We start from the raw sequence: 24598 nt of genomic DNA, 5'->3' as shown, positions 1-24598 counted from the left end.
GAAGAATGGGGTTTAGAAGGATAATAAATCGCCTATGATGGAATGACAGAGCAGAATCGCTGGACCAAACAGCCTAATTCTGCTCCAGTGTCTTATGGTCTTATTTGTGACACAATTTGTATACAAAGATAGGTGTATAAAATAATAAGCTTACAAATGACATGAAAACGAGGGTTGTGGACAGTGAGGATGTTAATCGTGGGCTACATAATAATATTGATCAATCGATAGTATGGGCAGATAAGTGGCAAAGAGTTAATTCTGATAAATGTGAGGTATTGCCTTCATAAGGATTAATCACAGTATGACCGACACAGTGAATTGTGGGACCTTACACTGCACTGAGGAACAGAGAAATCTTTGTGTACACATCCTGAAGGTGGCAGTGCAGGTAAATAAGACTGGTGAAAAGGCATTTGAATAAAAGAACAGGAAGGTTGTGGTAGAACTTTGGTTAGGCTGTGTGTGGAGAATTGAGTTTGCTGCACTGTAGGAAAGATGTGATACACATGGAGAGTGTGCAAAGGATTTTTGCTCGGATGTTGCCTAGGATGGCAAAAGGACAAACTGGGTAGGCTGAGGGAGACGGTAGTGTAGCAGTTTGCGTAACACTTTACACTGCCAGCTATAAGATCAGGGTTCAATTCCCTCCACTCTCTGTAAGGAATTTCTACATTCTCCCTGTGACCTCGTGGGTTTCCTCTTACATCTATTTCAAAGGCATACACGTTAGGGTTAGTAAGTCGTGGAAATGCTGTACTTACACCCAGGAAGCATGGCTATACTTGCAGGCTGCTCCCAGCACATATTTGGACTGTGTTGATTATTGACGCAAAACAATGCATTTCACTTTGTTTCCATGACAAATAAAGCTAATCTTTAATCTGAACATTAGGAGGGGAATAGATTGAGTTGATATGAGGAAAATTTCTCCCATAGCAAAAGTGCCTAAAACTGTAAGGTGTTGATTTAGGTTGAGGAGCAAGAAGATCTTTTCCAGTAGGAGGTAGTTGCATTCCCTTACTGGGTGGTGGAGACAGGCACTCTTACAGTGCTCACGGGCACTCACAGTGCTTAAGTGCAAGTTGGCTGAGCATTGGAATGCTGCAGACCAGGTACTGGTACACAGGATTCCTCTAGTTAGGTACTTAATGATCAGTATGGACAAAGTGGGTGTTAGGTTCTGTCTCTGTGCTGTGTGTCTCTGTGACAACAATGGTAGATGAATTCATGGTGTTAATGGGGGAAAAAATATGTTGGATCTTGGCATGGCTATAAAATGGCTTCGGCTAGAAGCTGCATATTCCACAGCAGTGACATTTTTGAAAGATAGCCAAATGGAAAAAGGAGAAAAGGATTTTTTTGGGGGGGAGGGTGATGGGATTCAGGAGAGGCAGGTGCCTTATCATTGGCGGACAATAGGTGTAATGACAAAAGCTGACTTTCAGGACAGTTACTGAACAGTTCAGGAAGTAGAATCATCTTTGGTGAGATGGAGAAATATAATAGGGTAGAAAATGTGGTTGGGAATAGTCTGTCAATTGTTAAACAGCTGTATTGTTGGTCAGACTGTAAGCTGAGGAATAATGAGGGGCTTGTAAACCACTGGGGAATGGATTAAGTGAATCAAATTGGAGAAAGCAGTTATAAAGAGCAGTTACATAGAACTTGGAAGAGTACAGCACAGGAACAGGCCTTTCCGCCCACAATGTTGTACCAACCAATTAAATTAGTAATCAAATGGCTAACTAATCTCTTCTGCCTACAAAATGTCCACACCCTTCTATTTTCCTCTCATTGATGTGTCTATCTAAAAGTCCCTAACGTTTCTGTATCTACCATCATTCCAGGCACTCATTACTCTGTATTTTAAAAAAAAAACTTGCCCCTCGCATCTCCTTTGAAATTGCCCCCTCTCACCTAAAGTAGATGCTGTCTGTCTACTCTGTCTATGCCTCTCATAATCTTATTAACCTCTGTCAGTTCTCCTCTTAGCATCTGCCGCTCCAGAGAAAACAGCCCAAGTTTGTCCAATAGTTCTGGAATACTTGGAGGTATCTTCAAGAAATGCATTCAAGATATTTTCCAAGAACAATGAATTAAAACAGCAGACTATTTTGGATCCGGTAATGGGAAAATGAGACTGAATTAATTAGAAATCTCAGTAAAAGGCCCTCTGGGAAAAAGTAATCTTATTGTGATGTAATTTCACATTCAGTTAGAGTGACAAATTCAACATCAAATCTTGGAGTCTTTAAAAAAAGGCAATTACAGAGGAATGAGGGAGACTTGGCTAAACTAGATTGGAAAATTAGATTAAAAGGTATGGTAGATTAGCAGTGGCACACGTTTAAAGAGTTCTATTATAATTCTCAACGAATGTATATTCCACTGGGAAATAAAGACTGGTTGGGAAAAATGATCCATCCGTGGCTCAGTAAAGAAGTTAATGATATTATATTGAATGAAAAAGAATAGTGAAGAATAACAGTAGGTTTGAGAGGATTTTCAAAAGCAGAAATCGCTAGATGGAGAAGCAAGATAGAGATGGAAGTTAAAAGAATGGATTTTAAGGTGGAATATTAATAAATATGAACAGAGAATGAGGGATAAGGGAATAGCAGAGATGTTAACCTAATATTGTTTACCTGTCTTCATAACAGAAGCATTCCTAGAGAAAGAGGAAACCTTGTATTGATTAATATAGTTAAAGAAAAAGGACGGGGCAGGCTCGAGGGAAGACCCTTAGACTTGCTGCCCCAGAGTTTCAGAAGATGGGGTGGCAGAGGAAGTGAGTTCATAGTTGTTACATTCCAAAATTTCCTTGATCCTGGGAAGTGTCCTTTAGATTGGAAAATGGAAGGGGGGAGAGAGAGAGGGGGGAAACTGGGAATTGCATGCCAGTAACATCTGTTGTCAGGATGTCAAAGGGTGTGGGGAGAAGGCAGGAGCATTGGGTTGAGGGGGATAATGAATCAACCATGATGAAATGGTGGTGGTTTCTCGGTGGGCCAAATGGCCTAATTCTGCCCCTATGACTTGTGGTCTTATGGAATCGTTGGAAGCAAAGTGTTAACAGAGCACTCCAGGAAACCTAAAACCAACTCAAGTCTGTCCAGTCATGTTACCAAAGGAAGGATGAGTTCAACAAATTTATTAGACCTCTGTGATATTCAAGGTGGGCTACTGGCATCAAGGGCCGTTAATGTGGATAGAGGATTGGAGGGTGGAGAACTTGGCTTATTCAGATCATCCAATGGAGTGCTGTTGCAGGAAAGCTGCATCCATCATTAAAGGACCACGCCACTGGGTTCAGGAATAGTTAATACCCCGCAACCATCAGGCTCTTGAACCAGAGGGGATAACTTCACTCAGCCCAACAATAAACTATTCCCACAACCTATGACAAACAAGAGAACATTGGCAGGTGCTGGTAATCCAAGCAACAGTAACAAAATACTGAAGGAACTCAGCAGGCCAGGCAACATCCATGGAAAAGAGTACAGTTGACATTTCGGGCTGAGATCCTTCAGCAGGACTGGAGAAAGAAAGATGAGTAGAGTTAAAAAGTCGGGGTAGGAGAGAGAGAAACACAAGGTAATAGGTGAAACCAGGAGGGAGAGGGGTGAAGCAAAGAGCTAGGAAGTTGATTGCTTTCCAATATGTCTATCCATGACCTCGTCTACTGTGATGATGAAGCCACACTCTGGTTGGAGGAACAACACGTCATATTTCGTCTGGGTAGCCTCCAACTTGATGGCATGAACATTGATTTCTCAAACTTCTGGTAATGGCCCCTTCCCATCCCTGCCCCCCTTTCACCATTCCCCATCCCCTTTTTGCCCTCCCACCTTGTCTCCTTGCCTGCCCATCACTCTGGTGCTCCTCCCTACTTTTCTTTCTTCCACGGCCTCCTGTTCTCTCCTATCGGACTCAGAATCAGGTTTACTATCACCGGCATGTGACGTGAAATTTGTTAACTTAGCAGCAGCAGTTCAATGCAATACATAATATAGCAGAGAGGAAAAAAAAAGTAATAATAATAAATAAACATGTAACTCAATTATGTATATTGAATAGATTTTTAAAAATGTGCAAAAACAGAAATACTGTATATTAAAAAAGAGTGAGGACGTGTCCAAATCTTCAATGTCCATTTAGGAATCAGATGGCAGAGGGGAAGAAGCTGTTCCTGAATCACTGAGTGTGTGCCTTCAGGCTTCTGTACCTCCTACCTGATGGTAACAGTGAGAAAAGGGCATGCCCTGGGTGCTGGAGGTCCTTAATAATGGACGCTGCCTTTCTGAGACACCAGTCACTAAAGATATCCTGGGTACTTTGTTGGCTAGTGCCCAAGATGAAGCTGACTAGATTTACAACCTTCTGCAGCTTCTTTCGGTAGCCTGTCAGAATGCTCTCCACGGTACATCTATAGAGGTTTTTGAGTGTATTTGCTGACATGCCACTTCTCTTCAAACTCCTAATAAAGTATAGCCGCTGTCTTGCCTTCTTTATGACTACATCGATATGTTGGGACCAGGTTAGATCCTCAGAGATCTTGACACCAAGGAACTTGAAGCTACTCACTCTCTCCACTTCTGATCCCTCTATGAGGATTGGTATGCGTTCCTTCGTCTTACCCTTCCTGAAGTCCACAGTCAGATTTTTCGTCTTACTGACGCTGAGTGCCAGGTTGTTGCTGCGGCACCATTCCACTATTTGGCATATCTCACTCCTATACGCCCTCTCCTCACCACCTGAGATTCTACCAACAATGGTTGTATCGTCGACAAATTTGTTGATGATATTTGAGCTATGCCTAGTCACACAGTCATGTGTCTACAGAGAGTAGAGCAGTGGGCTAAGCACACACCCCTGAGGTGTGCCAGTGTGGATCGTCCTCCAGCCCTGTATCTCTTTCACCAATCAACCTCCCAGCTCTTTACTTCATCCCTCCCCCTCCCGGTCTCACCTACCTTGTGTTTCTCCCTTCCCTCCCTCCACCTTTTAAATCTATTCGTCTTTTTTTTCTCCAGTCCTGCTGAAAGGTCTTTTCAATAGGTATTGACTGGCCTGCTGAGTTCCTTCAGCATTTTGTGTGCGTTGCCACAACCTATGGACTCACTTTCAAAGTCTCTTCATCTCAGATTCTCAATATTTATTACTTTTAGTTTATTATTATTTTCTTTTGTTCTTGCACAGTTTGTTGCCTTTTTCACGTTGGTTGTCTGTTTTGTGTGGTTTTACATTGATCCTATTGTGTTTCTCCGTAAATGCCCGCTAGAAAACAAATCTCAGGGTTTATATGGTGACATCTATGCGCTTTAATAATAAATTTACTTTGAACTATGATTTTCAAGTTGGTAAGCTGTATTCAGGTTTGCTAATAATGAACATGTTGGTGAGAAAATCTAGTTTTGAGGAATCATAGTTTGCAATGAGGTCCAGATGGGTGGTGAATATTAAGATGGCAAATCAAGTCATACTGCACAGAAACTAGTTGCTGAGGGGGAATGATTGATCCTATGCCTATTCCTCACTTTTTACATTCAAGTTCAAAGTAGGTTTATTATCAGATATGTGAATATCTGCATATGCTACCCAAAGATTCATTTTCTTACAGGCATTCTCAGTAGAACAAAGAAATGCAATTGAATCAGTGAAAAGGTACAATGATTGGCAAACAACCAGTGTGCAAAAACAAAACAAGACAAATAATAAATAAATAAAATTTGAGGGCATGAGTGTAGAGTCCTTGAAAGTGATGGATGAAATTGCTGCAGAAGTTGTGTGTATGGATTTTCAGAAGATCATGAGACAGGAGTAGAATTAGGCCACTCAGCCCATCAATTCTGCTCCTTCATTCTATCGTGGGTGATTTATTATCCCTCTCAACTCCGTTCTCCTGCCTTCTCTATAACTTTTGTTTTCCTGACTAATCAAGAACCTATCAACCTCTGTTTTAAATATACCCAATGACTTGGCCTCTGCAGCAGTCTGTGGCAATGACATCTGCCACTTTCTGTTCTCTTCACTCCTGGGTCCTCTCTTTGCTTCTGCTGACCTCCGAACAAACTTTTCATGGTACTTTCTCAGCTTCATACAACCTGTCAAGCTGTCAGAGATGTCAAAAGTTGAAGATATCAGCATACTAGCTGTGCCTGAGTTACTGGCTGTCTAGACGGCCTCAGTGTCGATTAGGGAAAAAAAACGATCTTAGCATTTTATCAATTTTTCTTTCCAGGTGTTTGAGGGAAATGTCTGCATGGCAGTGATTATTTGATTATTTTTCAGCCTGACTCAAGCTAATTTAACGCAGATATTCCACCTGACTTTAATAAGAGTAGGGTTTGCAAACACTTGTCACACTTTGTATGCTTTCATTGAATCTTGACATTTCTGGCTGGGGAAATGGTGGAGGGGGGCGGTGGCTGGATGATGGTGGTGGACTGTGGCACAGTTTACATTAGAGTTCTGGATTAAATATCTGTGAATAGAGGAAATTGGGCATTGCTTGTAATCAGATTTGGAATCTAGTTGGTTTATTATTCCCATCTTTCTTCCCTCCCTTCTCTCCTCAAGACCACGTCCTGAATATGATGTCAACCATGCCCATCACTGAGCAAAGATATTCAAAATTGTTTAATGTTATTTCTAGTACACAAATATAAGGGAGAACAAAATAATTATTACTCCGGATCGGATGCAACACAAAGAAAACACAGTAAGATAAAGAACACATAAATTATAAAAAATGCAATAAGGGGGAGATCTCATTGAAACCTATTGAATATTGAATAGCCTTAATGGAGTGGAGAGGATATTTCCCATGGTGGAGGAATCCAGGACCAGAGGGCACTGCCTCATAATAGAGGGACATCTTTTTAGAACAGAGGAGGAAATTTTTTAGTCAGAGGGTGGTGAATCTGTGGAATTCATTGCCATAGACAGCTGTGGCGACCAATTCATTGGATGTATTTAAAGTGGAGGTGGATATGTTCTTGATTAGTCAGGGTGTCAAAAATTACAGGGAGAAGGCAGGACAATGAGGTTGAGAGAGATAATAAATTGGCTATGATGAATAATGGAGCAGTCATGGGCCAAGTGGCCTAAATGATAAAGTAGTGGTGATTGGGGGTGTGGTGGGGTGGGTTGTTGGGTGGAGGTGTTGATCAGTCTTACTGTTGGGGACACTAATTTTTTGAATCTGCTGGTCCTGGTGTATGTAGCTTCCTCCCTGATGGGAATGGGCAAACAGTCCACGAGCAGGGTGGGTAGGATCCTTCATGATGTTACTGGCCCTTTTCTGCACCTTTCTGTATACATGTCCTTGTTGGCGAGTGGGCTGCTGGTGGTAATACAGCAGAAAAGAATACTTGCCTAACCTTATCCTCAAAGTTCAAAGTACATTTCTTATCAAAGTACATGTATGGTACCATATACCACCATCAGTTTCATTTTCTTGCAGGCATTCACAGTAAATGCAGGAAACGCAATAGAATTAATGAATGCCCACACCCAACAGGTCAAACAACCAATGTGCAAAAACAAACCACCAAACTGTACAAATTCAAAAAGAAAGAAAGAAAAAGAAATAATAAGCAAGCAATAAATATGGAGAACCTAAGGCAAAGAGTCCTTGAAAGTAAGTCTGTAGGTTGTGGGAACATTTTAAATGATGGGGCAAGTGGAGTGAAATTATTCCCTTTGGTTCAAGATCCTGATGGTTGAGGGGTGATAACTGTTCTTGAACCTGGTGGTGTGGGTCCTGAGGCTCCTGTACCTCCTTCCTGATAGCAGCAGTTAGAAGAGAGTATGACCTGGGTGGTGGGTGGTCGGAGGAGGGTGTCCCCTGACGATGGATACTGCTTTCCTGCAACAGCGCTCCGCGTAGATGTGCTCCATGGTGGGGAGGGCTTCACTCGTGATGGACTGGACTGTATCTTCTACTATTTGGAGGCCTTTCCATTCAAGGGCTTTGGTGTTTCCATACCAGGCCATGATGCAGCTAGATAATAAGACCATAAGATATAGGAGCACAAGTAGGCCATTTGGCCCATTGAGTCTTTGCTGCCATTCAATCATGGGCTGATCCAATTCTTCCAGTCATCCCCACTCCCCTGCTTTCACCCCATACCCTTTGATGCCCTGGCTAATCAAAAACCTATCTATCTCTGCCTTAGATACACCCAATGACTTGGCCTCCACAGCTGCTCGTGGCAAAAAATTCCACAGATTTACCACCCTCTGACTAAACTAATTTCCCTGCACCTCTGTTCTAAAAGGACGTCCTTTAATCCTGAAGTTGTGCCCTGTTGTCCTAGAATCCCCTACCATGGGAAATAACTTTGCCATATCTAATCTGTTTAAGCCTTTTAATATTCGGAAAGTTTCTGTGAGATTCCCCCCTCATTCTCCTGAACTCCAAGGAATACAGGCCAAGAGATGCCAGATGTTCCTCATACAGTAACCCTTTCATTCCTGGAATCATTCTTGTGAATCTTCCCACTCGCTGCCTCCTGCCTGGCAGCCATTCCTCTATCCATGCCAGTATCTTTCCTCTGATGCCATAGTTAAGCAGCCTCATGTGTGGCACCTTATCAAACACCTTCTGAAAATCCAAATAAATGACATTCGCTGCCTCTCCTTTGTCCACTCTGCTTGTTACTTCCTCGAAACCATGCTGACTTTGACTTATTTTATCATTAGTCTCCAAGTACTTCAAAACCTCATCCTTAATAATAGACTCCAACACTTTCCCAACCACTGAGGTTAGGCTAACTGGCCTATAATTTCCTTTCTTTTGCTTTCCTTCCTTCTTTAAGTTTGGTTACTGAGATTGAGAATCGTATTGTGCTGTAAAAGTGTATCGAGGGTCATGTGAGATTCAAAAGGTTGAGGTCATGCTCTTGCAGGAAAGCAGCATCCATCATGAAGGACCCCCACCACTCAGACCATTCTGTCTACTCACTGCTACCATCAGGAAGGAGGTACAGGAACCTTTGGACACACACCACCAAAGTCAAGAACAGTTAATACCCCTCAACCATCAGCCTCTTGAACCAGAGGGGATAACTTCACTCGCCCCATCGCTGAACTGTTCCCACAACCTATGAAAGTTCCCACTTTCAAGTACTCTACATCTCATGTTTTTGATATTTATTTATCTATTTATTTATTGTTGGTGTTTCGTTTGCTTTTATTTTCTTTTTTTAAATTTTCACAGGTTTTTTTGCACATCGATTGTCTATTGTGGTTTTTTTTGTGTTTACTATATATGCCTGCAAGAAAATTGATGTATACTCCCAACGATGACCACTTTTCAGCCACAACTCAGTGATGCTCACAGCGTCATACCGACCAGTCTGTAACTGCGCCATGAGTTCACCCACCTTATTCCCAATGCTCGCACATTTAAATACAGCATCTTCAGTCCTGCATTCTTCATTCTCTTAAATTTTGCCTCTGTGGTACAATTTAACTCTTTGCTCTGTCTGCATTTGCACCCAATCATTGGCTTGTCCTTCCTTACGTTCACGTTACACCCATCTACTTGTAAATCTACTGGCTCATCCTCAGCTCTAGTGAACCTGCCTACAAGAATTTTGGGCTCCCTCAGAATCAAGTGCAACCGGCCCCTTTTGTACAGGCACACCTGCCCCAGAAAAGGTCTCAATTATCCAGAAATCTAAATCCTTGCCCCTGGCTCCAGTTCTCCAGCCACACATTTATCTGACACCTTATTCTATTCCTATCCGCACTGTAACATGGCATAGGCAGCAATCCTGAGATTACTACCCTTGGCGTCTTGCTTCTCAGCTTCCTTCCTGGCTCCCTGTGTTCTGTTTTCAGGACCTCCTCCCTTTTTCTACTTGTGTCGATGGTACCAATATATACCACCACCTCTGGCTGCTCACCCTCCCATTTCAGGGTATTGTAGACGTGTTCAGAAGCATCGTGGACCCTGATGCTTGGGAAGCAAACTACCATCTGTGTTTCCTTTTCATGTCCACAGAATTGCCTGTCTGTCCCGTTAACTATAGAGTCTCCCATTACTGCCGCCATCCTCTTCAATCCCCTACCTTTCTGAGCCAGACTTGGTGCCAGAGTCATGGCTGCTATTGCTTCCCCCAGGTAAAGCTTTTTAGCACGTTGGCCTTCAGAGATCAAAGTACAGGAGATGGAATGTTATGTTGAATTTGTATAAGACGTTGTTGAGGCCTAGTATGGATTATTGTATACGGTTTTGACCACCCACCTACTGGAAAAATGTAAATATGATTGAGAGTACAGAGAAAATTTACAAGGATGTTGCCAGGACTGGAGGACCTGAGTTACAAGGAAAGATTGAACAGTTTTTTATTCCTTGGAATGTAGAAGATTGAGAGCAGGTTTGATAGAGGGATACAAAATTATTAGGTATATAGATAGGGTAAATGTAAGCAGGCCTTTTCCACTGAGGTTGGGTGAGACTACAACTAGAAGTCATGGGTTAAGGGTGAAAGGTGAAATGTTTAAGAGGAATATGACTGGTAGCTTCTTCAATCGAAGGTGGTGAGAGTGTGGCCCAAGCTGCCAGCACAAGTGGTGCATGCGATTTTGATTTCAACATATAAAAGAAATTTGGATAGGTACATAGATGTGGTCCCGGTGCAGGTTGATAGGACTAGGTAGGTTAAATGGTCCAGTACAGACTATATGGACTGAAGGGCCTATTTCTGTGCGGTAGTTTTCAAAAACAAATCTCAGTGTTGTATATGGTGACATACACAGTGCCTAGAAAAACTATTCACCCTCCTGCCCTGATGAAGGGTCTCGGCCTGAAACATCGACTGTACCTCTTCCTAGAGATGCTGCCTGGCCTGCTGCGTTCACCAGCAACTTTGATGTGTGTTGCTTGGAAATTTCATGTTTTATTGTTTTGCAACAATGAATCATAGTGCATTTAATTTGCTTTTTTGACACTGATCAACAGAAAAGACTCTTACATGTCAAAGTGAAAACAAATTTCTACAAATTGGTCTCAATTTATTACAATTATTAAACACAAAATGATGGATTCCATAATTACCAACCTGCTTCAAGTCAGCATTTAGAAGCAGCTGCCTTGGCTGCAATTACAGCCTTGAGTCTGTGTAGGTAGGTCTCTAACAGCTTTGCACGTCTGGACACTGCAATTTTTTCCCCATTCTTCTTTACAAAACTGCTCAAGCTCCGTCAGATTGCATGAGGATCGTGAGTGAACAGCCCTTTTCAAGTCCAGCCACAAATTCTCAATTGAATTGAGGTCTAGACTCTGACTTGGCCTCTCCAGGACATTAACTCTGTTGTTTTTAAGCCATTCCTATGTAGCTTTGGCTTTATTTTTGGAGTTATTGTATTGCTGGAAAGCAAATTGCCCATGTTGCAGTTCTCTTGCAGACTGTGTCAGGTTTTCCTCCAGGATTTCCCTGTATTTTGCTGCATTCATTTTACCCTCTACCTTCACAAGCCTTCCAGGGCCTGCCACAGTGAAGCATCCCCACAGCATGATGTAGACACCACCACGCTTCACAGGAGGGATGGTGCGTTTTTGATGATAGGCGGTGTTTGGCTTACGCCAAGCATAGCATTTAGTCTGATGGCCAAAAAGCTCAATTTTGGTTTCATCAGACCCACAAATGAAAACACAAAGACTGACAAACAATGTAGAAAGGAAAGCAAAATGCAAAAATAATTAATAAATAATAAATAAGGTGAATAAATAATAAGTTGTAGTGTTCTTGAAAGTGAGTCGATAGATTGTGAGATCAATGCAGTGTTGTGGTGAGTGAAGGTGGTTCAGGAGCCTGGTGGCTGAGGGGTAATGACTGTTCCTGAACCTGGTATGTGGGACCTAATCCTCCTGTACCACCTTCCTGATGGCCACAGCAACAAGTGAGCATGACTGCGTGGTGGTGCTCCTTGATGATGGATGCTGCTCCTTGTAGATGTGCTGAATGATGGCGAGGGCTTTGTTGTGTCCACCACTTTCTGTCGGCTTTTCCGTTCTTGGGCATTGACCTTTCCATACCGGGGACTCTTAAAGCTAATTAATTTTCCAGTGTGTTGGGCAAACCAAGACAGAGACCGAGGAGACATGGTAGGGTTAAATTATTTTCTGGGTTAGTTTAAAGGGGGGTAATGTGAGGGATAATATTTCTCTGAGTAAACAAAGCCTGAGGTTGAGATTGAACCCAGGTCACTGGAGCCGTGAGGCAGCTGCTGTGCTCACTGTGTTACCGTCTCGCCCTTTTAAAACAATCAGCCTCACTTTCTAATCCCTGGTTGGCTATTGGTAACCATTTCACACTTCTCTAGGACTGTTCTACTGCAGAGGACAGTAGATCTTACTTAAATGACATCACTGTTAAATGTCAACGTCTGCTCTTAATGCAGTGTCCAAGTGAGCATTGGAAACATTTTCCCTCTTCTGTTTGGTATTGTGCCAAGTATTTGGGTCAGATTATTGGGGGTGGGCATGGGAATACCTAGAGTGCAAGAATAGGGAATAAAAGACCACATGTACAATAATTAAAAGGATATTTGGTTGAGGTCATTGCTTAACAAAGGACTATGAATCATTCCTGACTTTTAGCACAGCATTCCTTTAACTAACTATTCTCATTGCATTCTTCCTCTGTATTTCAGCTCCAGTTATTTTCCTCTACTGTTTTTGTGCAGTAGTTACAGATGGAAAACTGAATGAGGTGTGTTAATGGTGTGGAAGCTGGCGAAAGATCAGTCGAACTTAATGGCATTTGGCAGGCCAAAAGGACTGCGCATCATAGCACGGTTCTGGTACCGTGAGGGGATGTGCCCGCTTGGCAAGGTCAGCTTCCGCCTCAGTGAGCTCCTTGCAGACCATGTTGATGGTAATGCTTGGTGAGATTACTACCAATAGCAGGTTGCACAAATTCTTAACCACCTTCAACTATTTACACACACCATGATTGTCAAATTGGAACCAACGGCACTGTGTGTTCCTTGAGCTCAGCTTTAATGTTCCTGCTTCTGATCTTAAAAAGTCCTGCTTTCAAGTCTTGCTTCAGAAACCAGACTCCATAATTTAGGCTTGTGTGAGACTGAGCAAGCACTGCATTACTGGAGGTGCAGACCACCAACTTAAAAACCTCCATTGCACTATTTGACGAGGACCAGGGAATCTGTATACCTTAAACACGAGATTCTGCAGATGCTGGAAATCCAGAATTCAGACAGACAGGCGCACAGAGACGCACACAGTGCTGGAGGAACTCAGCAGGTCATAGAGAGGAATAAACAATCATCATTTCAGGCCAAGTCACCTCACCTGGTAATCTGTATACCTGGTGTTCTGGCTGTTATTATCCATTCGATCATTTTAATACCTTTAACATCGAAATTTGAGTTTAAACTACCTGCTGTGTTCCTGCTTTACTTCAGGCCCACCCTCCAGAAAGCACCTGTGTGTGCTAAATGTATTTGTGTATGAACACTGCTATAAAAATTCATGTTCTTTTCTTTCAAATTGACAGCCCAGACCTGGAGGGCTCAGTCTTTTGATTTCAACTCTGGATCAAGCACACTTGTCTACAGCTGGATTCATATTAAGCCATGTTCTGTTCTGTGCCAAAAACATGTCTTGGCTCCAACGCGTTCCTACTGCCCACCCTCTCCACCGCAGAACACCAGTACTGCAGTTTTCCCCCTTTTCCAATGCCCGCTGAAGCAGACGCCAAATTAGGGTTGATGCCGTGCTACGAGCACGTGCACGTGGGCAGGCAGGCAAGCTAGTTTCTGATTTCATTGCAGTGCAGAGCTGAAGACCCACGTTAAACTTGCTTCACCCCTCCACCAGGCAGCCGACAACGTCAATCAAAATGTGTTGACCGGAAAGAATTTTCACATAAATATATTGCCATTGATTCTGGCACTTCCCCCTTCATTATTCCTTCTAAAAATAATGAAAGGTCATTAACTAACCACAGGATTGGAAAAAGTTTAAATGCCTCCTCTTGATGCATTGTGGAATATATTAGACCTTCACAAGCACTCTAACCACTGAATTTTATATTTTTATATTTCTTGAGTAATAATAATTAACTATGTATGTGTGAGTTTCCGTGCTGTTTTTAAAAGGTAAATGACTGGCTTATCGATTCTCTGTACATTGACACATACAGTGAAATGTGGCATTTGTGTCAGCGACCAACATAATCTGAGGATGTGCTAGGGACAGACAGACCGCAAGTGTTGCCACGCTTCTTGGTTAGACCACACTTGGAATAGTATGTTCAATTCTAGTTCCTCATTAAAGGAAGGATTTGAAAGCTTCAGAGAGAGTGCAGAGGCTTTTCCTGTTTGGTTTGTGCCCAGTGCTGGACATTCAAGATTCAGTTACATTTATTATCAAAGAATGTGTAAATTATACAGCCTTGAGATTTGCTTACTCACAGGTAGCCAAAAAGCAAGAAACCTGAAAGAACCCAATTAAAGAAAAAAAAGACTAAAAATAAAAGACCAATATTTGATGTGCAAGAGAAAGAAATAAAATACAAATCATGCAAACAATTGAAGCGAACAACAGTGTTCAAATCAAATTGAGTCCTCAGATCCAAACCCCTGGAGCAGCCCGGAGTAGGCCCAAAGCCTTGCTTATGGAGCTCAACAGCTAGGGCACTCTTCATAACCTCAGCACCATGGAGATGACCAGTGCAGAAAATGAGCAAAATAGGCTCTTGTCTCAACTGACACCCTGCCTTTTCAGTCTTTATTTCTTTTGTAATTATTATTACTAATATTTCATCTTTTTCTCTCTATTTGTATTTGCACACTGTGTTGTGTTTTTTGCACACTGGCTATGTTCTGTCCTGGTGGGTGTGGTCTTTCATTGATTCTATTTCTTGTATTTACTGTATTATCCACAGGAAAATGAAGCTCAAGGTTGTTTATGGTGACACATATATATACTTTGATAATAAATTTACTATGAATTTTTTGATAACAAATCTGACTCTGATATTGTGTTGCACTTCGTACAATTCTTCTCAAACCCATCACCCCTACTGGAGCATAGACCGCCAACTGCAGCTCGCTAGAGTCCTCCTCTATCCTGGGCCGAAGTTCGATCGGCCCTATGGCTTCTGCTGCCACCCCATGACTTCATATGTCTTCCAGATGAAGACCCTTCCTCTCCCAGGGATGAGGTCTTTGCAACTTTGGATATTTCTATAGCTCAGGGGTTTTTGCGGAATGGCGTTGCTAGACCCGTTCCCGGCCCTCTCCCCTCTGCAGCCGGGCTTGGTGATGTTTCGTACAATTATACGCCACGTTAAACTGTCGTCACTGTTTTGATGTAGGAAATGTGTGCAAAAGGAAATTGGTGAAATAAGTTGGCAGGTGAGGAAGTTCAGAATCAGGTTGATTATTACTGACACTGTGAAAGAACTAACAGATCTAAGTGTGCGAGATATCATTGATGCTGCGAGGGATCGTTTGATGTGGAGAACCATGATCGCCCAAGCGTGTAACGTGCAAGGCACATGAAGAAGAAGAAGATTACTGACACAAGTCATGAAATGTGTTGAGGGGTTAGTTGAGCAAGGCAGAGATAAGACCATAAGGCACAGGAGCAGAATTAGGCCATTTAGCCCATCGAGGGTCTTCTGCCATTCTATCATGGCTGATTTATTTTCCCTCTCAACTCCTGACTAATCAAGAACATATCAATCTCCACTTTAAATATACGCAGTGACTCAGCCTCCTGTGACAATGAATTCCACAGATTCACCACTCTCTGGTTGAAGAAATTCTGCCTCATCTCTGTTTTAACTGGATGTCTCTCAATTCTGAGTCTGTGCCCTCTGGTCCTAGACGCTCCCATTATAGGAAACATCCTCTCCATGTCCACTCTATCCAGACCTTTCAATATTCAATAGGCCTGATCTGTTTAAAATTCTCTGCTTATGTGCACGTACCCACCACACACACAACCATATCCAAGGCATTATTAAGGCCGTGATTGATTGATTGATCAGTCAGTTCACATGCCTCAATCACAAGATGTGTTGGCTGGTCTCTCCTGGCCCTCAAGTGGTGGAACGAGCAATAATGTGGGCAGCATGCCCCTGATTTGACATGGTAAGATTTCTTCCTGTCCTGGGAGGAGATACAAGTGGTGTGTCTAGTCCAGTGGATAAGGATCATAGTTCAACCAGCTGGCTGTGAAACATGGTCTAGTTAACACTCGACAGATCATGCTGACGTGACTACATTCTGAAATAGCTGAGGTTTCCTTTCCTCTCCAAGTATTAGAGTGATTTTTCTTTCCCTAAACAAACAGATTCTATTTCCTTCCCAGTCCTAGGTCCTTGTTTGCTTCACTATTGAGGAGAATGATCTCTGCTTACTGAGTGTGCTCTGTTCCTTCTGCCAATATCATGATTGTTACAGCACTTCTGGTGATGGAAACTCGCCCTTACAGAAGTTACAGATCGCTACCCGAAAAAAAATTTAGAAGATTGAGATGTGGAATATAGTTTGCTCTCATGCAATGTGTGTGTGTGTTGTGGGACAGGCAAGAGGGTTGTTGTAACATTAAATAAATCAACACAAATTGGAATAGGGTCCTTTTTCTCAGAAGGTGAGACTCATTTTGATAGAGGTGTATAAGATGATCAGAGGCGTAGATCGGGTGGACAGCCAGAGGCTTTATCCCAGGGTGGAATGGGTAATATGATGGGCATTATTTTAAGGTGATTGGAAGAAACTATAAGGGAATGTCAGAGGGATTTTCTTTACACAAGAACCTTTACTATTAACTAAGGTGTCTGTAGACCCCAGGTTGGGAACCCCTGATTTAGGGGCATTTAAGAAACTCAGAATAGGCACATGGATGATAGAAAAATGAAGGGCTTTGTGGCAGAGAAGGGTTAAATTGATCTTAGAGTAGGTTAACAGTTGGCACAACATTGTGGGCTGAATGGCCTGTAATATGCTGTAATGTTCTATGTTCTACTATGTGTTCTGTACTGTGTCATGTTGTATGAGCCAAGGCTAGTCCTTGAAAGGATAAGAGAACACAGCTTCTAGTGCTTATCTCTACCTTCCCGCTGCATCCTCCCCTTACCATTGGGGGGCCGGGGGCAGTATTCTCCAGCAACAGATGTTCAGTCAGGACCTGGGAAGCCTCTTGCTCCCCGAGCAAAATTAAGCAATTATCAATTGTCTTGTTGTACCCACCCTCACAGCAATCATTTTCCACATTGTCTGGTTTTTAACTCTTATTCTTGAGCGATGGAGGCTGAGGAGAGATCTGATAGAGGTTTATAAGATTATGAGGGGCAAAAATAGAATAGACAGACAGTATCTTCTTCCCAGGGTTGAAAGATCCAATACCAGAGGGCATGTGTTTAATGTGAGAGGATGTAGTTTCAAAGGAGATGTGAGGGGCAGGTTTCTACACAGGGTGGTGAGTGCCTGGAATGTGCTGTCTGGGGTGCTGGTAGAGGCAGGTACATATTAGAGACTTTTAGGAGACATTTGGATAGACAAATGAATGTGAGGAAAATGGAGGGATATAGACATTGTGCAGGCAGAAGGGATTTGTTTAATTAGCCATTTGATTACTAATTTAATTGGTTCAGCACAACATTGTAGGCTGAAGGGCCTTGTTCCTGTGTTGTACTGTTCTGTGTTCTTTGGGATCTGGTCAGGATAGGTACTTATGGTCGTTTGTCATTTCTCAGAAAAATATTGCAATTTGGACCAGTCAAGAATGAAATGATGTCATATGTAGGCTTTGATTAGCTTAGGATAGTGATGTATCTTTTCTCAGGAGATCTTCCCTCCCCTTCAGCTTCCAGTCTTGATGAGCTCCAGCTCCACACAGCCCACTTCATGTGACCCTGACCTTGCCGGGTGGGCGGTCGCTAAGCAGGTGCTACACCTTGCCCAAGGGTGATCTGCAGGCTAGTAGAGGGAGGAGTGCCTTACACCTCCTTTGGTAGAGATGTTGGAAACCTCTGGCCTAGATAGAATGGATATGAAGAGGATGTTTCCTAGAGTGGGGAAGTCTAGGACCAGAGGGCACAGCCTCTGAATAGAAGAATGTTTACTTAGAACAGAGATGAGGAGGAATTTCTTTAGCCAGGTGGTGGTAAACCTGTGGAATTTATTGCCACAGACGGCTGTGGAGGCCAAGTCATTGAGTATATTTAAAGTGGAGGTTGACAGGTTCTTGGTTAGTCAGGGTATTAAAGGTTACGGGGAGAAGGCAGGAGAATGGGTTTGAGAGGGATAATAAATCAGCCATGATGGAATGGCAGAGCAATCTCGATGAGTTGAGTGTTCTAATTTTTCTCTTATGTCTTAGGGTTTTGTATAAAGAATAGCTAGTGTAAAAAGACCATAAGAGCACGCGGTCAAGGGGAGAAAGTTCAAACTCCTGATAGACAGTGGCGGGAATTGAACCCAGGTTGGTGGCACTGCAGTAGCCTTACACTAACTACTACGCTATGGTGCCTCTCCTAAATTATATCAGACAGTGGGATGGGAAAGCATGGTTTGCCCTGAGCCATCACTCTGTTTTGCCATTACGGGCCAGAATTTTCAAATAATTCTGTTGAAATGATTTGGAGGGAATTGGCTATATTTCTCCCTTGAGAGTATCAGCTCGTGGAGTGCCCATACATTTGGTGTGTTGCAGCCATTTTTCCTGACGCCTTGTGACAGACATTCTGGATGAGTTCCTTGGCCACTTTATCAGGTACACCTGTACACCTGCTCATTAATGCAAACATCTAATCGGCCAATCGTGTGGCAACAGCTCAATGCATAAAAACATGCAAAAGTGATCAAGAGGTTCAGTTGTTGTTCAGACCAAACATCAGAATGGGGAAGAAATGTGATCTAAGTGACTTTGACCGTGGAATGATTATTGGTGCCAGAAGTGGTGGGATGAGTATCTCTGAAACTGCTGATCTCCTGGGATTTTCAGGCACAATACTCTCTAGAGTTTACAGAAAATGGTGTGGAAAAACAAAAAACTATCTGGTGAGTAGCAGTTCTATCAGTGAAAATGGCCTTGTTAATGAGAGAGATTAGAGGAGACTGGCCAGACTGGTTCAACCTGATCGGAAGGGGACAGCATCTTGAATAACCGCATGTTACAGCAGTGGTCAGCAGAAGAGCTTCAAACCTTGAAGTGGACGGGCTACTACAGCAGAAGACCACAAACGTACAGTCGTGGCTGCTTTATTAGGTACAGGAGGTGCTCAATAAAGTGGCCACTGAATTTAGTCACCTGGTCTGAGCAATGTAACACATTGCCATCATCAAAGTGGGAGTTTCCACAGTGCTACAGCAAGCCTATAAAATGTAAGAGCTGCATTTCAAAAGCTTTTACACCTTCCCACTCATTGAGAGTTGAATCTTCACTCCTGATTTGTATTTTTGGATCTGGTTGCACTAATTGCCTATTAGTTATTAGCACCCTCAGCCGGTAGCAAGTGTAGGCTAGTCCTCTGCTGCAGCAGCCCTTGCTCAGATTGCATTTGCAGCTGCTTTCAGCTGTATTTTCTTAGCTTTGCATCACAGAGTGTTAACTGCATCATCGTTCCACTTCAGAAATCGATTTCCTTCACCGTGTTGCATTATGAACTTCTGAGTATTGAAAATCCACCTGACAGTGGCTAAGAGGAATTCGGCTTCAGTTGCACATAATTAAATTTTGAACATCCAGCCACACTGCTCGGGTAATTGTGTGGTGAAATACATTATTTAGCACCTACTGGAGTTCTCAGCAAAATTGAAGCCTGTAATACGAAAGAGGGATTGCCTACTGGCTTGGGTGGAGGCAAGGGTGCAGAAGTGTATGAACCCGTGAGGGGGTGACAAGATGGCTTACAGTGGTGGAAGTGTGGAACAGCAGTTGATTCTGCTAGAGGAATGCAAAGAGAGTAAATAATATTTTCCTGAAGAATCATGGTAGCAGAAGCAGATTCAATCAGAACTTTCGAAAGGCACCTGGATAACATGTATACAACCAAACGAAACAATGTTCCTCTGGACCACAGTCCACCCACAAAACGTATATCAGATGTAGCATGTAAAGCAAAGTATTACCATAAAATAAAATATAATTCAAAATGCATGTAGTGCACAGCACAGGTAAACAGCAAACAGCTCACTGTCCCAGTGACGAGATCTCGGTGGTGGCAGCCTGAGGGAAGAAGCTGTCACCCTGTCTGCCAGTCCTAGTCCTGATGCTCCTGAACTTCCTTCCCTGACAGTAGTGGGTCAGAGAGATTGTGGGATAGGTGTTAGGGATCCTCCACAATGGTTCAGGCCCTTTGTCTGCAAAGCTCCCGGTAAATGTCGCAAATAGGTAAATATCATAAATTCTCTGCCAGGGATTCAGTGTTTTTGCATCTGTTGAGTGCAATGTCAAGCAACACAAAATCTGATTTGTTATTAAGACCCCTTGACCAATGTCCACATTGTACAAACAAGAAATTCTGACATTGGCCAATGCCTGACATATTGACTGTTTATTCCTCTCCATAGATGCTGCCTGACCTGCTGAGTTCCTCCAGCATTTTGTGTGTGTTGTTCTGTTAATGGAAGTTTGGTAAATTAGTCGATTATTTCCAGTATACTGAGATAGAGGGAAAAGCTTTGCTTTGCATGCCAGCCTTACCGATCAACAGTGTATTGAGGTAGTACAGGGGAAAACAATAACAGCATGCAGTGTGTAGTGTTACAGTTACAGGAAAAGTGCCATGCAGGCAGATAATAAACTACAAGACCTTAATGAGGCAGATTGAGATCAAGAATCCATCTTATCGTACTAGGAAACTGTTCGATAGTCTTGCAACGTTGTTGAGCTTGGTGGTATGTGCTTTCAGGCTTTTGTATCTCTGCTCAATGGGAGAAGGGGGAATATGTGGAATGGATGAAGTCTTTAATTATGTTGGCTTCTTTACTGAGGCAGCAAGAAGTGTAGACGGTCCACAGAGGGAGGCTGGTTTCCGTGATGTGCTGAGCTGTGTGTGCAAGATTCTTTGCAGTTTCTTGTAATCTTGGGCAGAGCAATTGCTGCACCAAACCGTAATGCATCCGGTTAGGATGCTTTAAGTTGTTGCCCCAATTAAAATTTGGTGAGGGTGAAAGGGGGTATTTATGTAGCCTCTTGAGGAAGTGGAGAGCTTTCTTGGCCGTGCCATTTACGGGGTTAAACCAGAACAGACTATTGACGATGTTTACTCCTGGGAACTTGAAGCTGGAAACCTTGGCACTGTTGATGATATTTGATGGAATAATAACTTTTGACCTTGGCCTTTAATTATGATCATTAGTCCGTAATGTAAATGTCAACTGTTTATTCCTTTCCATAGACGCTGCCTGACGTGCTGAGCTCCTCCAGCATTTTGTATGTGTCAGTAATGTATTTTTATTTGGATGAAATTAAATGTCTTTTATTTTCCCAACACTTTTGTAGGATATCCGGAATACTGTGGGTAATATCCCTATGGAATGGTACAAAGACTATCCACACATTGGATATGACTTAGATGGGAAAAAGATCTACAAACCAATCCGAAATAAGGATGAACTGGATGAATTTCTGGATAAAATGGAGAATCCAGATTACTGGTATGGATAACGAATAACTTTTATATACTGTTTCGTATAGTGCGGGAGTCTAGGACCAGCGGGCACAGCGGCAGAATAGAAGGACATCCCTTTAGAACGGGGATGCAGAGGAAGTTCTTTAGCCAGAGGCTGGTAAATCGTGGAATTCATTGTAACAGGTGGCTGTGGCAGCCAAGTCATTGGGTATATTTAAAGAGGAGATTGATAGGTTCTTGATAGTCAGGGCATCAAATGTTATGGAGAGAAGACAGGAGAACGGGGTTGAGAGGGGTTATAAATCCACAGTTGTTCTGCTTGCTGCTCTGTGAAGTTTACTGCACTCTGCACTGAACTGAGGCTGTGGCCTGTCAGACTCCGTGTCTGCGGGCTCCACTCTGCTTACTCCACTCTGCACTGAACTGAGGCTGTGGCCTGTCAGACTCCGTGTCTGCGGGCTCCACTCTGCTTACTCCACTCTGCACTGAACTGAGGCTGTGGCCTGTCAGACTCCGTGTCTGCGGGCTCCACTCTGCTTACTCCACTCTGCACTGAACTGAGGCTGTGGCCTGTCAGACTCCGTGTCTGCGGGCTCCACTCTGCTTACTCCACTCTGCACTGAACTGAGGCTGTGGCCTGTCAGACTCCGTGTCTGCGGGCTCCACTCTGCTTACTCCACTCTGCACTGAACTGAGGCTGTGGCCTGTCAGACTCCGTGTCTGCGGGCTCCACTCTGCTTACTCCACTCTGCACTGAACTGAGGCTGTGGCCTGTCAGACTCCGTGTCTGCGGGCTCCACTCTGCTTACTCCACTCTGCACTGAACTGAGGCTGTGGCCTGTCAGACTCCGTGTCTGCGGGCTCCACTCTGCTTACTCCACTCTGCACTGAACTGAGGCTGTGGCCTGTCAGACTCCGTGTCTGCGGGCTCCACTCTGCTTACTCCACTCTGCACTGAACTGAGGCTGTGGCCTGTCAGACTCCGTGTCTGCGGGCTCCACTCTGCTTACTCCACTCTGCACTGAACTGAGGCTGTGGCCTGTCAGACTCCGTGTCTGCGGGCTCCACTCTGCTTACTCCACTCTGCACTGAACTGAGGCTGTGGCCTGTCAGACTCCGTGTCTGCGGGCTCCACTCTGCTTACTCCACTCTGCACTGAACTGAGGCTGTGGCCTGTCAGACTCCGTGTCTGCGGGCTCCACGGTGCTTACCCCACTCTGCACTGAACTGAGGCTGTGGCCTGTCAGACTCCGTGTCTGCGGGCTCCACGGTGTTTACCCCACTCTGCACTGTGCTGAGGCTGATGTTGCGGGCCTGCTGCAGGCTCCATGTCTGACGACTCACTTTCATTCCAAATGCTATTTGCTTGCTTTTGTTGTTTGCACAATTTGTGTTTATCTCTCTCTCTACACATTGGGTGTTTGTTGGTCTTTTTTTTTAATGGGTTCTTTTTGGTTTCTTGTTTTGTGGCTGCCAGTAATAAGAAAAATCTCAAGGCTGTATAGTGTATACATACTTTGATAATAAATGGAGGTCCATTATTAAGGACCTCCAGCACCCAGGGCATGCCCTTTTCTCACTGTTACCATCAGGTAGGAGATACAGAAGCCTGAAGGCACACACTCAGTGACTCAGGAACAGCTTCTTCCCCTCTGCCATCCAATTCCTAAATGGATATTGAAGCTTTGGACACTACATCTCTTTTTTAATATACAGTATTTCTGTTTTTGCACATTTTTTAAAAATCTAACCAATATACATAATTGATTTACTTGTTTATTTATTTTGTTTTGTTTTTATTTTTTCTCTCTCTCTCTGAAGGTTCATCAGTCACTGAAAGTAAGCATGCAGGTACAGCAGGCAGTGAAGAAAGCTAATGGCATGCTGGCCTTCATAGCAAGGGTAATTGAGTATAAGAGCAAAGAGGTCATTCTGCAGCTGTACAGGGCCCTGGTGAGACCACACCTGGAATACTGTGTACAGTTTTGGTCTCCAAATTTGAGGAAGGACATTCCAGCTATTGAGGTTCACGAGGTTAATTCCTGGGATGGCGGGACTGTCATATGTTGAAAGATTGGAGCGACTGGGGTTGTATACACTGGAATTTAGAAGGATGAGAGGGGATCTGATTGAAACATATAAGATTATTAAGGGATTGGACACACTAGAGGCAGGAAACATGTTCCCAATGTTTGGGGAGTCGAGAACCAGAGGCCACAGTTTAAGAATAAGGGGTAGACCATTTAGAACGGAGTTGAGGAAAAACTTTTTCACACAGAGGGTTGTGGTTCTGTGGAATGCTCTGCCTCAGAAGGCAGTGGAGGCCAATTCTCTGGATTCTTTCAAAAAAGAGTTAGATAGAACTCTTAAAGATAGCGGAGTGAAGGGATATGGGGAGAAGGCAGGAAAAGGGTACTGATTGTGGATGATCAGCCATGATCACAGTGAAGTGGTGCTGGCTCGAAGGGCTGAATGGCCTACTCCTGCACCTATTGTCTATTGTCTCTGCTAGATTATGTACTGCATTGAACTGCTGCTGCTAAGTTATCAAATTTCACATCACACGCCAGTGATAATAAACCTGGTTCTGATTCTGATGTACTTTGTTTGAACTTTGAATGTCAGAGTAGAGTCGATAGGGTGAATAGTTTGTTTCTGCTCCTGTGCCTTATGGTCTTATTATTGCTTGCTTCTTGTCCACAGGCGTACTGTTCCAGATAAGATGACTGGCACTGATATCCGGCTTACAGATGAACAAATAGACCTTGTTCACAGGATTCAGAAGGGGCAGTTTGGAGATGCCAAGTTTGACCCACATCAGGTGGGAATTAATCTTTTTGAATTATGTTTCGAAATGGTTGTGAGACCCTGATACCTGCCTGCATGTCAGAACCTAGAGGAGGATAGAACAAAGCACTGGGGCTGAGCGGTATACAAAATTATGAGGGGTATGGATAGGGTAAATGGAA

The 24598-nt window shown here is 43.3% G+C and overlaps 1 protein-coding gene across 1 annotated transcript in view; it reads left to right on the top strand.

Moving 5' to 3' along the window:
* The window catches only part of bop1 (BOP1 ribosomal biogenesis factor), a 244425-nt gene that overhangs the window by 148234 nt on the left and 71593 nt on the right, over positions 1-24598 (top strand). Inside the window, exons 4-5 of the mRNA XM_072254272.1 lie at positions 21500-21654; positions 24333-24450. Of these exons, the coding sequence (XP_072110373.1) occupies positions 21500-21654; positions 24333-24450 (273 nt within the window). The remainder of the gene's footprint in view (positions 1-21499; positions 21655-24332; positions 24451-24598) is intronic.

The sequence above is a fragment of the Mobula birostris genome, chromosome 3 (genome assembly GCF_030028105.1).
Source record: "Mobula birostris isolate sMobBir1 chromosome 3, sMobBir1.hap1, whole genome shotgun sequence".
NCBI classification, from domain to species: domain Eukaryota; kingdom Metazoa; phylum Chordata; class Chondrichthyes; order Myliobatiformes; family Myliobatidae; genus Mobula; species Mobula birostris.
This window is presented reverse-complemented; position numbering and strand designations above follow the sequence as displayed.